This window comes from Durio zibethinus, chromosome 26 (assembly GCF_047325235.1).
Source record: "Durio zibethinus cultivar Kanyao isolate XHJ-2024 chromosome 26, ASM4732523v1, whole genome shotgun sequence".
In the NCBI taxonomy this organism is placed as follows: domain Eukaryota; kingdom Viridiplantae; phylum Streptophyta; class Magnoliopsida; order Malvales; family Malvaceae; genus Durio; species Durio zibethinus.
In genome coordinates, this window is record NC_143187.1 from 6107468 (window position 1) to 6122632 (window position 15165).

General features: G+C 34.8%; 3 protein-coding genes and 1 long non-coding RNA gene across 6 annotated transcripts; 1 reads left to right on the plus strand and 3 right to left on the minus strand.

The window, feature by feature from the left end:
* Positions 1-334: 334 nt before the first annotated feature.
* On the minus strand, positions 335-3289 carry LOC111274716 (inactive disease susceptibility protein LOV1-like). 2 transcript variants are annotated; one of them, XM_089755491.1, is made up of 3 exons: positions 2430-3266; positions 705-2345; positions 335-541 (listed from the first exon to the last, which is right to left on the minus strand). In XM_089755491.1, exons 1-3 carry the CDS (start codon positions 2691-2693, stop codon positions 536-538), a joined length of 1911 nt encoding a protein of 636 aa, XP_089611617.1. In that variant the 5' UTR covers positions 2694-3266; the 3' UTR covers positions 335-535. The 2 variants fall into 2 exon arrangements, with proteins under 2 accessions (XP_089611617.1, XP_022715315.2); XM_022859580.2 differs by having other exon boundaries at positions 705-3289.
* Positions 3290-4964: 1675 nt separating this feature from the next.
* On the plus strand, positions 4965-10290 carry LOC111274719 (nuclear pore complex protein NUP107-like). 2 transcript variants are annotated; one of them, XM_089755495.1, is made up of 6 exons: positions 4965-5224; positions 6132-6503; positions 7026-7114; positions 7189-7317; positions 8239-8361; positions 9908-10290. In XM_089755495.1, exons 2-3 carry the CDS (start codon positions 6350-6352, stop codon positions 7112-7114), a joined length of 243 nt encoding a protein of 80 aa, XP_089611621.1. In that variant the 5' UTR covers positions 4965-5224; positions 6132-6349; the 3' UTR covers positions 7189-7317; positions 8239-8361; positions 9908-10290. The 2 variants fall into 2 exon arrangements, with proteins under 2 accessions (XP_089611621.1, XP_089611620.1); XM_089755494.1 differs by lacking the exon at positions 9908-10290 and having other exon boundaries at positions 4993-5224; positions 8239-9454.
* Positions 10199-10908, minus strand: LOC111274720 (uncharacterized). Its single transcript, XR_002688256.2, has 2 exons — positions 10727-10908; positions 10199-10447 (listed from the first exon to the last, which is right to left on the minus strand). It is a non-coding gene; the product is annotated as an uncharacterized LOC111274720 (long non-coding RNA).
* A 1165-nt stretch (positions 10909-12073) lies between these two features.
* On the minus strand, positions 12074-14992 carry LOC111274185 (uncharacterized). The gene is made up of 3 exons (XM_089755490.1): positions 14853-14992; positions 12508-14390; positions 12074-12426 (listed from the first exon to the last, which is right to left on the minus strand). The coding sequence occupies exons 2-3, from the start codon at positions 14365-14367 to the stop codon at positions 12226-12228; spliced, it is 2061 nt and encodes a 686-aa protein (XP_089611616.1). The 5' UTR covers positions 14368-14390; positions 14853-14992; the 3' UTR covers positions 12074-12225.
* Positions 14993-15165: the final 173 nt, after the last annotated feature.

The window sequence follows — 15165 nt, forward strand, 5'->3', positions numbered from 1 at the left end:
GAATCTAAGTTGATTGCTATCAAAGAAAAGGATAGGAACTTATTACTTTACCATCTGCTCTCTGATCCACCTCTGTCATTGTCCTTTCTCTACCTCATTGAGACAAAAAGCTAGTTGGGATTCTTTGTGGAAATTGGACTTCAAAGGACCATTAGAAAGCTATCTAATTTTGATTTGAGACCCATGTAGTTCAACTACTCTATGAATTTAAACCAGTATTAATTCATTTGCTGGAAGGCAAAAGATTTTTTATCCCAGTAATTGCTGCAAAGTTTAACATAGCAGAGAGACAGATGAGTGAAACATCAGATTATTGAGCCTGGTGTGCATTGCTTTAAAAGTCCAATCTCAATGAAATAGAGGAAGTACATTTAGTGCGCAAGTACACAACTTAAAACTAGTAACTTTTCAGAAAATATGAAATAAATCCAGAAATAAATCCAGAAATATGATTTCCCGACATAAGCAAAGCGATGGTTCTTCATGCCAAAGAGCATATACATTGTTGCGAGCCACGAGTCTTGCCTCCAGGAACTCATTCCTACAAGTGAGTAAAGAAACGAATATCAATCCAGGTAGCTAAGTTGTGCAAAGATGGTGTAGCATCTAAAGTGCTCGTGAGCGTCCTGTTTGAATGCTTTTTTCATTTAGGATAAACCAGTCCAGTTTGATGTGTAATACGAGCTAAGACAAGGGAGACTCACCATGGGAGGAGAAGGTTCCCAGTGGTATTCTTTGATAAATACACCCCTGCCAATGTTATTGATACCTTTAACATAGTCTGCAACATCTGGTGGCATATTAGTAAGTATCAATTCCCTCAAGCTGGTCAGCTGGTGGAATGCATCAAGCGCTTTTAGATTTCTACAGTCCCTAATTTCTAATTCTCTGAGACTAGTCAAGGCTCCTTTCTGCACAACCCACTTACGAAGGTGGTTCAGTTGCCACAGTTTCAAAACATGGAGTTGAGGAAATGCTCCAGAGACACAATTCATTTCTTCCCCTATGTAGGAAAAGCTTAATAGCCTAAGTATATTTAGGTGAGGAAGATTTCCTAGCGCTTGCATTGGGTCTTTGTTCATTACTGTCTTTGATAGAGTGAGGCTCTTAAGGTTTGGAGGAAGATTTGTAGAATCAACTGATCTTACTAACCTTCCACATAAATACAAGTTAACCAGGTTGTGCTGCACCTCGAGGCTCCCGAACTTGATTAATGCTTGCTCACCAGACTCTCTTATCGATTTTATCCTTAGAGAGTGAAGTTTGTTCAGTTTTGAAGTCCAGTCAATATTTATACGTCGGATATAGAATGTCAACTGCAACTTTCTGAGGCATGTCAACTTACTGAAGGTCTCTGCAACTGATGATTCATTGCCTATAGACAGCCCACATAAGCTCTGAAGCTTATTTGAGAATTCCACATTGGGCGTTTCCAGTGAATCGAGACAAATTCCATTCAGATAGAGATGGCGTAGGTTGCCAAGCTTCCAGAAAGAATCAGGCAAAGTGGTTATGTTGGTGTGCTTCACATCGAAAGTCTCCAGGCATTGCAAAACGCCAATAGAGACTGGAAGTGAATTAATAGCTGTTGATCTCAAGCCTAGGTACCTTAAGTTCAAAAGAGTGCCCACTGCCGTGGGAAGCGGAGGTTTGTAGACACTCTCAAGATCAAGAACCTTAAACACTCCACGGTTTCTCTTACTCATAATCTTTTCCATAAACATGGTTGAATTTCCATCAGGGATACCTCCTTTTAGAGTGTTGAAAGATACGTAAGAATGTAAATGGCCTAGGTGAAGCTTTGAAATGGGGATGTTTGAATATGTTGCAAGTCTCCGGACTGGTAATTGTGATTTTCTAGGTGAAAATACCTTGCTGTGGATCTGAAAAAATCCAATATTCCTTGCTTTTAAGGAGAAGACATCATGAATAAAGCTGGGCAAACGACATGTTTTGGGGCTCCCATCTAACCTCCATCTTACCACTTCAACAATTTTTCTACAAACTAGTTCCTCAAAATACATTTCTGCCAGATCCTCCTCAACCGTATCACCATCGGGCAAGGATGTGACAAATCCTTCAGCTACCCAAAGATGAATCAACCTCCTTATGGGGATTTCAATTGCCTTAGGAAGGAGTCCCATGTAAAGAAAGCAAGGCTTCAAATAAGAAGGCAATTCATGATAGCTTAAGGCCAAGATATCGTCTATGGCAGTCACATGTTCAATCAGTCTTGACCATTCACTGTCTGTTAATTCTTTGGCAGACAACAAACCTCCCATTAAGACAATTGCCAAAGGTAAACCACGACAAAAATTCAAGATTTGCTCCTTGAATTTGATTAACTGAGAATTATGTAATCTATGTTCAGTAACTTCTAGCATTTTTAAGATCAATGCCCAACTTTCTTCATCATTCAATGGACGTACCTGTAGAGTTGAACTATCAGGCACTGCCACATCAGCCTTTCGAGTAGTTACAATAACCGCACCACCAAGGGAAGAGGAAGAGGGTGGAAAGACCTCCTTGATTGCTTCCCAAAATTCCGGAGTGTCGACATCATCAACAACAATTAGATACCTTCCTCGTTCTAGAAGTTTAGGGAGCCTCCACTTTACTTCGTCTTCCAGTAGTGGCTCCTTTGCAATCTTTTCATCAAGCTGGCTTATCATTGCAACCAGGACATCTCTCATTTTGAAATCTTTCGTTACATGAACCCATGCGAAGCTAGAGAAATGCCGCTTAATATCTAGTCTGTTATATACTATTCTTGCTATGGCTGTTTTGCCTGATCCTCTCTCCCCCACCAGTGAAACAACTGCTGGTTGGTTCCCTTTCTCTGCCTCCTGGACTACAAGGTCAACCAAATTCTTTACTTGCTCCTCAAGGCCAACCACTTGACTTTCATCATCCAAACAAAAACCAGATATTCTTCCCCAACGTTGGTGTTGGCTTGGTCTTGGGATATTGTCATCAGCAACATCTTGAATATCCAATTGTTGTCTGTCTTTGAGTAAGTCTCCAGTCTTGAAATGAAATCTTTGATCTCTTTGTTGAAGATAAATTGGTTATGGAAAGAAGTGAAAGGCTGCCGGCACATCATCATGAGGCCATTATGTCTCTGACTCTGCAGTGCTTTCCAGAAGAGAAAGGTGTCAATGGCATCATCCATGGAATAGAGAGCACGCAAGAGGCGAGTTGTCCACTGACTGCTGTTCATTTCAACGGCTAATGCTTGATTCTTCTCTGCTTGTTTCAGCAACCGCCTGACCAAGTTGAGCTGGTGGGTGGTTCTTTGAACTTGGCCTTTCATTATTTTTATTTTAATTGTGAAAATAAAAGATGTACATTATTTTTTTTTTGTATTTTATAAGTTATTATATTTGAATATTTTTTAATATGATTAATTAATAAATATATATTATGTTTATAATTAGATGTCATTAATAATAATAGGAGTAAATATTTTATTTATTTCTTTATTTTTATATTTTTAAAAAATAATTTTTTATTTACTAAATACATTTTTTGGAAAATAAATAATAAAAACTTTCTTAAAAAAATAAAAATAAAAAAAAATTCACAAATTAAACAGGACATAGATTTTTTGGACTATTGATCGTTTTGGGTCAAAATGGAACATTATACCATTGGAGAAAGAAATGTCCCGAGATCGTTATGTATTTTAAATATGATTAAAGACATATTATATTATCATTGTAGACTATTGATATTTTAGTAAAACGTGACATTAATTTACTACTAATTAGATTTTTTTAGATTTGTTGTTTTATAAAAGGAACTAATTTAAATTTGAAAAACGAAATATTGAATTTTTATTTTAAAAAATTTATGATATAAAAATTTGTTTGGTATATTTTTAAAAAATTAAATGTTAGTATTTTTTATTAATATTTTATAAAATAACAGATATGATTTTATAATTATTTTCTATTGGTAAAAGTAAAAAAAAATGAAATTAATGTAATTAAATAAATTTTTTAAATAAATTGACTTAATATATCAAGTAATTAACATCTACTTAGCATTTTCAACATATTTTTATTGAAAAATTTTCATTAAGTGATTTTTAAAAATGGTTTATCGAACTATTAAAAATTGTAGGCTTGAGAAAATGTTTTTAGTTTTTATGTTCTGATTTTAGTTTCTAAAAATTAGTTTTTTTTCTATTTTTATTTTCTTAAAAGTATATTTGGTAAATAAAAAAAATTATTTTCTAAAAATACAAAAATAAGAAAATATAAAAAAATCAATTATGTTACTATTAATGACATTTAATTATAAATATCATATATATTTATTAATTAATGACATGAAAAAATATTTAAATATGATAACTTACAAAATATAAAAAAAAATAATGTACATATTTTGTTTTCATATTTTAACCTATTTTTATTTTATTTTTTAAAAATTAAATTAAATTTTTAATTATCAAATACATTTTTATTTATATTTTTTATGTTTCAAAAAAATAAAATTAGAAAATAGGCAAACACTACCTTAATTTTTTTATTTGAAAATTTTTAATGATTTATAAAACACTTTATATTATCAAAATTTATAAATTAGAAATAAAATGATTAAATTTGTAGATTTAGGTGAAGGATGAATTACTTTCCTTACAAACATTAAATAACAAATTTACAAATAAGTTTTGTGAATCAATCCACTTTCATTTTTTCAAACTCATTCAATTAACATTTCTTCAGACGTTGCAAAATCAACCAAACAGACACTTATTATTCAATCAATACCCTTTAACAGAACGGTGTGTTTAAGCCTGATTACATTACACGTTGTCGGCACTCGGCATTACATTAGAGGATAAAAATAAAACAACAAAACAGAACGGCGCGTTTTGCTTTAATCGTTAAACGGTGCGTATGAGGCTTATTACAATACCAATGTCCGTGTATAAAGGACCCACTCTCTCCCGATTCAGGAACCGACTCTGTTTTCCGTTTTGGCATACTTCCCTCGCTCAAATCTCACTCAGAGTCGAGGGGGTTTTTTTTGAGCGCCTTTTTTAGGTCCTGCGCTTAAATCAAACGTTATCGTTTAAATCCATTGAAACCCAACGTTTCTTTCGGTTTGAAAACTATATTTTGAAGTTTAAAAAACGCCCCATTGTAAAGACCCGTTATGGAGACGTCTCCCAGCTACTTTGACCCTCAAGTTCACGTATCGCGGATCTGAAAGAGTAATTTTGAATTTTACATCAAACGTATAAAAAAAATCATTGAGATATAAAATAATTCACATCAATTTAAAAAAAATTTTTTTTTTTATAAAATAAAATTTTAAGATCAATGAAACAGTACGAATCATGTTAATTTGAAATAACAGACGAATAAATGTTTGGATCTTAAAATCGTACAGATCATAAATTAAGTCTCAACTCATGATACACGCCGCTAGAAAAAAGTTTCGTCGTTATGGGTACTATTTTAATAATCCCATTTTTTTTTTCACATGAAAATATTTTACATCTTTTTAGAGCTACCTACTTCTGTACAATAATGTGAAATTTTGGTTGTTTCAGTTGGGGCTTCCTGGGTGCCTTTTTGGAGCCTTTTTTTCTTCTTGGGAGTTGTTTTTGATGGGTCCGAGCCTTTTCCATAAAACCCATTTCACAAAGTAATGTGTTATGTTGTTTGGTGATGGCCTTGTTCTTTGTTAATTGTTAGAATTTGGGTTTTGAATATGACCTGTGGAATGGGATTTGATGTTCAAACTTTGGATTGAATAGTTGATAGCTATTAAGTTTTACTTATTGATAAGAATCAATGGTTTTATGTATGAAATATTCTTTATCATTACAAAACAAACACACACACACACACAAAAAGAAGCAAGAAGCATAAATGAATATAAATAGAAACAAAAAGGTGATATTAAAAGTGGAGTTTGGTTATTGAAGACTTGAGAGGAGGAAATAAAACAAAATGATAATAAGATGGCAGTGAAACTCTGGAAAATGAGGGGAGGAAAAGAGATAAAAACTGAGATGTTTAGTATCACGTTGTTTTAGGTTGTTCTTTATGTTGTTTAGTATGAGTATTGCTTGTTTTCATTATATCTCAATTTATGTGGATTATATAATACAGACTACGTGCAGGAAAAGAAACTCAAGTTCAAGCATATATCCACAGCAAGAAATTGGTGTTTCAAAGTTCAATGAAGCTAAGTTGTTGTATGAGGTACAGATTATCAGCAGCCCAACTAACGCTGCACTTCTTGAAAACATCAAGCAAAATTCTGAGATCTGATTATTTTGAAGAAACGCCCACAAAGACACAGTCGGCTTGTAAGAGGAGACCATCTAATGATGGTCATCGAAGTTGATAATGGTGTTGATTCAATCCGCAGATTCGGAAGTCAGGCACTAAAAGCTTGCAAGATTGAGGAGGATATATTGGCAGATAATAGAGACCCAACTTTTGCTCTGTTTGCATCTCTACCTGATTTTGCTCTTCAAGGTGCTTGAAGTACTATAACTTATTTTAAGTGCAACAACTCAAAGTTGAAACTATTTAACTAGCTTTTCTTGTTTCCACTGAACATAATACGATTATGATGATAGTCTTTGATAAATATGTCCTAGGATTTGTTCGGGATCCTTGATTCATTTCAGCTGTATTTAGGAGTTATGAAACTGATATTTGCATAAAATTAGGTTTGAATGTGTTAGGAAATGCAAAACTGATTGAAGGTCATTACACTATGCATGTGTATAAATAAAGTTTTACTTGGATTTCTTGTACATCAAGTCCATTAAATGTTGCAGTCTAAGAAATATGAGGACAGTAAGTAGAGAAATATGCAAACTCGTAATAACAGAATTAAATTACTGGGTTCATGATGCGTGTATTGCAAGTGTATCAAATCCTTGACTGACTGATCAGTATGTCTATATTTCTATTTTGGAGCACTATTTTGTAGTCTTCTTGATATGGCATCCCTATTCAAGCTATATATGTTTGTATTTTCATGTTTTGCAGGATTAATGCCGATTCCAGATCTGATTTTACAATTTGAGAGATCATGCAAGAATGTTTTAGAGTCGATTGGTTTTGTAGTGCTGGAATAGGTAAAATCAATGGGATTAATGTCCCAGTTGTGTGAGAACATTCATTCTTACATGTGCACCTTAATTTTTTATAGGCCTTGTGATTCTCAGATGATTTGGTTTGGTGCACACACAGTGCTTGTTCTTAGATACCTACTTGCTGATAAAATGAAGGATCCCTTCCGAGAGAAGCTTATGACTGTTGGTAATCGTATTCTACACATGTAAGTAATTTCGTATTCTGGTCTTATCATTGTTCTTATAACCATGGTAGGGAGTGATTTGAACTGCTTAGTGGTTCACTGCCCCTGACTATGAAATATCTAGTTTTTTAATCAACTTGCTTGTTATGTGTGCTACAGGTGTTGAATTCTTGTCTTTAAGTACAAGCATTGATTTACTTCTCCAGGAGCATTGCTAGTTTTAGTGGATTCTCTCATTGTGCATTATGTTGAGATCTCATGGTTCACATAAGCAAAATGAATTTCTAAGTGCTTAGTTTAGCTCTTTCAAACATGAAAAATGTTGGAAGTCTATGGAACCTATGCAAGAAGCATGCATCTTAACTACAGACAACATGGAATCAAGTGAACATCATCATAAATGATTGAAACCCATAACTTTCAGTTGATTAAAATTTTGATTTTAGAAAAGAATAAAGATTGTGAACACTTGGCCTTCAGTTGATGAAACTTTTGATGTAAGAAAGATATAAAGGTAGTGATGACATTTGCTATGAAGTGTGACTTTTTCTTATCCACTTTTGTATAAGCACCCAAACATTGTTATTTTATTAAAACCTTTAATTATCACTTTTGTTTACATGGAGTTAATATATTTGTCCAATAAAAAAATTCAGTTTTATCAATAATAAAGATCAAGAGCTGTGGTAGTTGTCTAACATGTTCTAGCTGTCTTTATTTAGTAGGAAAATTTGTTATTGAGCATGAATCTAGTATGTTAGATGTTTTAGATGCTCACAGCCCATTATATCTCTCATGGAATGGTGTGTTCCTTTGGGATGTCAACCATGTTACAGAAGTCATTCAATACGTGTCTTATATGAAAAAGGGAAACCATCTTGAGTCTATTGATAAGTTCACTTAGTTTGGTTGGTAATTGTTAATTATAAAATTAAATTTCAGGTATTCTATGATTTTATTCTCCAAGCATCATGAAGAATTGGTGGGGATTTATGCTTCTCAGCTTGCATCTTGATGTTGCGTCGATCCCTTTGTGTAAATGATGGAGCTAAGGCCAAATAGCAGGTAACAGCTGTATGTTGTTTTCTTTCATCTTTTCCTTTGTGGTTATTCAATATTGAGTATTTCCGATGGGCTACCTTTTATCATTGGGTACTTAATGGCCAGGTGTTATGTCCATGCGGACAACAGTGACTTACATATTTATTTATTACACTGTAATGCATGTTAATCAACAAAGAAACATCATAGCCAAAACTTTTGAGCTGGTATTCTAGAAACATGCATATTAGATTGATTTGCAGAAGAGGAAAGAAAGTGTTTCAAAACTAGTTGCATCTTAATTTTTATAATATGTCTGGTGGCGTTATATTTTGTTGCGTGGCCTGTCTACATAAGTGTGAATGGTATGAGATGTAAAATTTAGGCTTACTTGTGGCATTAAGGGATTAGGTCTGTGTTTCTAATTTGTGTTTGAGTTTTTCCTGCTGCTTGATTTGTGTAATGATGCATCTAATTATGTAGATAAACAACAATAATACGTGAATAATGAATTGTAAAATACTAGATATTTGTCAAAGTTTTGTTTGAAACAAAATAAATTGTCTGAAACCATGAATCTATGAACTATTTCCAGAATGAGAGGCATTCCACTGCTTCACTCAATTCTGGTGATTGAGATTGTTGTTATAGTTTAGTGCATGTTTTCTATAGTTCTACATTGTATATACCAGTAACCCATGCAGGGAACATCTTTTGGGACAGCTGTTTCCTTTTGTTTTTTGGCCGGATGACAAGGCTGTTTGAATATCATATTTCTTTACTCAAAGAAAGTAAGAATGCCTATGGAAATGCTAAACATTAATAATTTTTGTCTTCTTTTGAGTCCTTTGTTGTGTACTTCCATGGATGAATTTCCTGCTCTTTTGCATTCATTCAAATAAGTTGCTAAAATTTGACAACCATCCATTGTGGCCACTAGACTGAGGTGCTTTTCTGGCTGAAGGAGGCGATTACATTGTCCAGGCTGCAGTTGTGTCCAGAATATATACTTAATGTTAATTGTTCTTCCCATGTTTTTAAGCATTTTGAGGAAAGTGAGAAAATGTAGAAGATTTTTTTTAAAGAAAGTTAAAAGGTGGGAGCGCATTATATACCTTATATTTTATTTTCCAAAGACAGCCTACACAGGCAAAAAATAATATAAAGAAGGAAAGGGGGAGAGATGAAAGAAAAGACAGCTGTAATCACTTTTTACTGTCATCATTTCTATAACTACTTTCCAGATGCTGATGCCTGAATTCTGGGATCATATGTAGTTATCCTTTTTTATTGTTTCTTATGTTTTTCTCTTTAATTTTGATGCATTTAGTATGGACCTCCAAGGTTGTGATTTAAATAGCTGGAATCCATACTTTTCCTCCGATTATTGCTGATTTTAGTTTGAAAGATCAGCTAAGATGTTTGTCAAAGTGATGTGGAAACCATAGAGGCAGAGATATCAGTTTAAGATACTGCAAAATAAGACCCTACTAGTCTTTCTCCATATTAAATCTTTGCATTTGTTCTTAGTTTTAAGTTGCAATGTTTTTGTTTCTTCACTTGGCAACAGTGTGCATGTCAAATATAAAATCTTCCTTTCTGCTATGGAGTATTCGCCATTTTGTCTAGGGGATGATTTGAAAGGAAGCTTTGAACTGAGACTGAAGACAGTTATGTATTTCTAGGCTTTTGTGAACTGAGACATATCTTTAACTGTGCAAGTAATGTATTTAGAATCTTTTCTACATGATATCCTAACGTGAATCTGAGTCTGGGAATTTTAGGTGTAACAATTTCTTCAAGCAAAGAAAAGATTGTTTGAGTAATGGAATATCAATTGCTGACTTATGTTTGTATGTCATTTGCAAATCACTCAGAGTTGTATTATGGACCAGGGCTAATGATGACCAAAAAATACAAAGATACCTCCAATAAGGGCTACAAATAGCAGTAAAGGCATGTTGAAAAAGGAGTTATCAGATTCACACGTTTCTGCCAGGGCTTTGAAAGGAGCAGTAAATATCAAAACGTTGGTGGCAAGAAATGCTGTCACTGGATCTCTTAACCCAAAACCGCTACCCCAGCATCAGCTTCAATCAATTAGAACAGTCTGACGAAAATGGAGAAAATTATGTTAATAAAGAGTAACATGATACACCATAAATTGCCAAAATTCAAATAAAATCCAAGTAATTTAAAGGCATATGCCTCTTTCTTGATCTTCAAACATTGAACCTTAAGCATTCTACAAATCTTATCAAGTGTGGAGGTGAACATGTAGCTCACAAATCATATCCAAGTAAACACAAAAAACAAATAGCTAACTAGCTTAGTTTTTTTAACCATGACTAAAAATAATAAAAGCGTGAAAGCTGCCTAGAGGACTCACCGTCATACCTCAAGAGCAGATAACTGTTGTAAAAGTTCATCATAAGGTGATGAAACACGATCCAAGACCCGCTCTCTCTCCGATTTTTGGCAATGGAGTAAGGACTGTTTACCCATTTCTTGCAACAGATGATGAATCTCAACCAGTCCATTAACATATTTAAAGGATTATCCAAAGTTTCCTACTTTAAATATAAACGATGCTATCTTACCTGTTTTCAATCATCAAAATTTAACTCCAAAATTAGTTACAATAATATTTTATTCCACCATTAATTCAATTCTACTAGTAAGCCATTTTACTCTTCATTTTAAACTTTTACCATCCATTATTTAATCATTCTTCAAAAACCCATTTCAAGACTTCACATATATTTCCAATTTTGCATCAAAATTCAGTTTTTTCTTTGGGATCAAATTCAGGAAATTTTTCATATTTGTAAATTAAAAGAACCCCCAAGCTTACATTGCAGCAAAAACTAAAAAAAAAAAGCAAATTACAAAGAAATAAAGTTTTTTTTTTCTTAACTAAAGGCAAAGAAAAGAAGAGTGAAAAAAATGGTAAGAGGAAGGGAGCACTGACCAGAAAATTGGGGCTTGGCGAAAGATGGTGAGAGAAGGGAGCATGGTGGGGTAAGGAAGCAAGAGCAATGGATTATCACTGCCATTGCTTTGGATAAAACTTGGATTCTCCAAACGCAGTGTTTTATATGGTGTGAGCGTTGGAAGACATATATGGCCTTGGAATTTTACAAAAGTTACACTTATGCCATTCTTTGTTGTTTAACAGAAAATTTGATTAAAAATGGATTTGATTGTGATGCTTTATCCTTTACCATATATGGTGAAATATGCTGGATTTTATAGGTTTTTCTACCTCTATTTTCTGTTTATTGTGGGAGCAAACAGACCATTAAACCAAATTCCAATGGACAAAAAGCTCAATAAGCTCAAATAAGGTGGCAGCCCTGTATGATTTTTTTTGAAGAGTTCCCAGTTTGAGATAAGAAAAAAGCGATTGTTAGAATTTGAACCAAAATCTTTTAAATGCCACTTTTTAAAAATGGTTAAATGAACCAACATATGAGCTTCCGCAACTTTGTATACACTATTGACTATAAGTTCAAAACTTTGTTCCAACAATCCTGGAACATCATTCTTCTAGAAAAACGGCTTAAAATTTGTTGGTCAACTATGGGAAGAAATCTGCTAGTGATTTCTGCCTTTAAGCTCTGATCAAGGTTTAACAAAGTACATGAATTCAGCACAGGCACTGTCTATTTTATAAAAGAAGGGAAAAAAATGACAATTCGGAAGTGGGAATTCTCTGGTCAAGAAGAAACTATAAGGGGAAAGATGATTTGTCCATTACAAAATTTCCAGTCTTGAAGAAAAGCAAATTTTACGTAGGCAATACCAAGAATGAGAGAAAAAGGCACTTATGGCAGCAAGCAAGCCTAATGCTGACAACCATATACTACTATAAAATCACTCGGTAGGCTATTTGGCAGTCAGCCAGGAAATGTCACGGGGTTGTAGGATTTGGTAATGATCAGTTAAGCCCAAGTGTGCCATCAGAAGCCAAACATGGGTTAGAAGCTGTCCTCCTCGCCTCAGATGTTGTCTGTGCTGACTTCCTTCGCAATGACTAGCAGCATGAGCAAGCATTTCCACCCAAGTATCAGCAATTAAGGTCCATTCCTGCCATAAAATAGTAGTTATAAGTTCACTAATGAGATCTCAATTTTCAAGAGTGAGAGAGTTGGGAGTAATATTATTTACCTCTTCCTTGTTTGGTATTTCTTTTAAACTTCTTGCAAGGCTACTTCCATCAGATAACATAGATTTCCTTGCTTTATACCTCCTTCCAAGCAATTCAGTCCCCATGGTAGCGTTGACCAACTTATTATACGTTTCAATTTTGTTTTTTGGTGGCACTGGTGTACTGCAAAAATCAATGACTTCGGCACAAGTGTCTTCAATTAAAATATCACCAAGCCCAGCTGGTAACATGGAAGGATAATTAACAAGCAAATGCAGCATATACCTTGACATGAGAATGCTCATTTCGCGCTTTGATTGAATGGCGGCCCCTACAGATTCCTCCAAGTGGTAGCAGATGTCTGTAGCAATGTGCCAAATCAGAATTCTCTCATCAAATCCTTTCTCCACGCTCCACTTAAGTTCACTGTGACCATGAATTTCCACTGCAAATTTTTTACTGCCTACATCCGAGGTATCATGAGCTGTTGCTTTAAGTCTCTCCTTGAGATGCTTGAATATCCATTTCTTTAAAGTGCTGGATATCACCTCCTTAGTAACATATCTCTCCTTTTCTTGCTTTTCCACGATGCCTAAGAACTTAAAGAGTTTTAGAATTCTATGGCAAAGGTGAGGTTTTACTTCACTTAAGATTGGATCGTAAATCATTGGTTTTTCTCTAAGTGCAAAGCCTAGGAGATTGTATTGAGCCATGGTGTTTGACCAACGAGGATTGTTAAATAGTTGGATAGAAGCAATGGCTTTCAAGATAGAAGTTTTTTTGTGCAAGCACAACCAGACAAAGGTCCAGTCCGAGAAAAGAATGACCAATGCGGCATATATGTCAAGTACAATAGCTACCACCAGCAATAGGAAGGTTATGACAAGGTCAGCCTTGTTATACTTGTGCTTATCATCAGCCAAAGAGAAAAGGACTAATACAATGCAGGTAAGTGATAGATTGATGCAGCGCAAGCTAAGGCCCCAACGAGAATAGACCACCGATGCTTTCGTGTAGAGCAAATCGTACATGAATGCAAGCTCCATTTCAACTACTTCAAAAGCCTTGTCAAAGGACAGATTCTGAAATACAGCTAGGCTGGTGTCTCGATGCCGAGAGGTAAGTAGGAGATTTACAAAAATACGCTTGAATATCTGAAGTAGTCCATAAGCTTTAAGTAATTCATTGGTCTTGGAAATGGAATTGTCTTCAAAAGCAAAGGTCTCCATGGGCAGTTGGATATCGATTACTCTGTTTGGTATTACATTGTATCCCTCTTCTTTCTTCACATCATACTCCTTGAGTAAATTTGGGTTACTGGAGCCTGGAAGATCACGACGAACAAGCGTGGAACCTTTAATCTGTTCGCTGCTTGCTGAACGGAGGACCCAGGTTCTTTCTACATACTTGCTGATGCCAACAAAGACCATTAAAGTGGACAGAATTGATAGATGAGAACCTCTCCATGCCATGAGGAAGGTGTTGAATGCAACTCCCGTTTGTAGAGCCAACCCAAGCAGGTGCCTCAACCACAACTCATTGTCTTCTAATGAATAAGCAGTGATGGTGTCAGGGCCACCCAAATGCAACAACAGGAATGGTGCCCAAAATACATGTAGTTCAATGTTGGCATCCGATACTCCATTATCACTAGTGTTTCCCAGGTCATTTGAGATAATGCCAAGGGCCATTGTTGCCACAGTATCTGCAGCTAAGTAAGCAACCCATACTGCAAATCTGATCAAAAGTTGGTAACTATATTTTCTGCGATTGCCCATGACAATGAGTATTGTCTGAAAAAGGAGGCTAAGTAGAACCAGTCCTCGTAGCTGCCAGTCCTTCCATAGGTTTTTGAAAGTTTGAATGAGTGGCTCCATCATTTCCTCTTATTCTTTACAACAATCTGCTAAGAATTATATAGTTATATTTTATAAAGATTGACCTAGAAATGTAACATCGATACAGAAAGGAAGGTGAATAAGGCTTTGATATGTGGGTAGACTGAACTAACTATTGAAAGTAAGGCCATCTAGGTTTCATTATAAAGGTAGAAACAGACAATGACATAGGTATGAAATGCTACCATATCACCAGCTATACTGTTTCTCATTAAGTACTAATTTGTTCCATGAATAAGCAGATCATTGATCCAAAATAACAGAAATAAAGAAATGTTACAAGCAGCCCGAGTAATTACATTAAGACAAGTTCAACAAACAAACAGGAAACAAGCACACAAGAATTGAAGAAGTTCCTTCTTGTAGATGGCTAAATCTACATTCAAAAAGTTGGCTCAAGCCAAACAAGAGTATAATGCAGTTATTGAAGCGCAGTGAGAAGGGAATATGAAGAGAAGATTAAGTACCTGTGTTAATCACGGATGACACTGCTTTATGGTCTAATCACCAATGCTTATCCTCCTCACTCTAAGCCAAATTTCCGGAGGAAGAGAGAAAGAGAGAGAGAGGAAGAAAAAAAAGAAAGATAATTATGGACCCATCTGCAATGGTCTGCTTGAGTCTTGACTGCTTGGAAATCATTTGCATACTGCATAATGACCATATTTGCTTGACTTTGACTTCATGTATAAATAAATTTGTGACCATACATTCTTTTCTACATTAACTGGAAAAGAGAAATGTATCCGAATGAGAATAATATTTGGTACTGCATTCTCT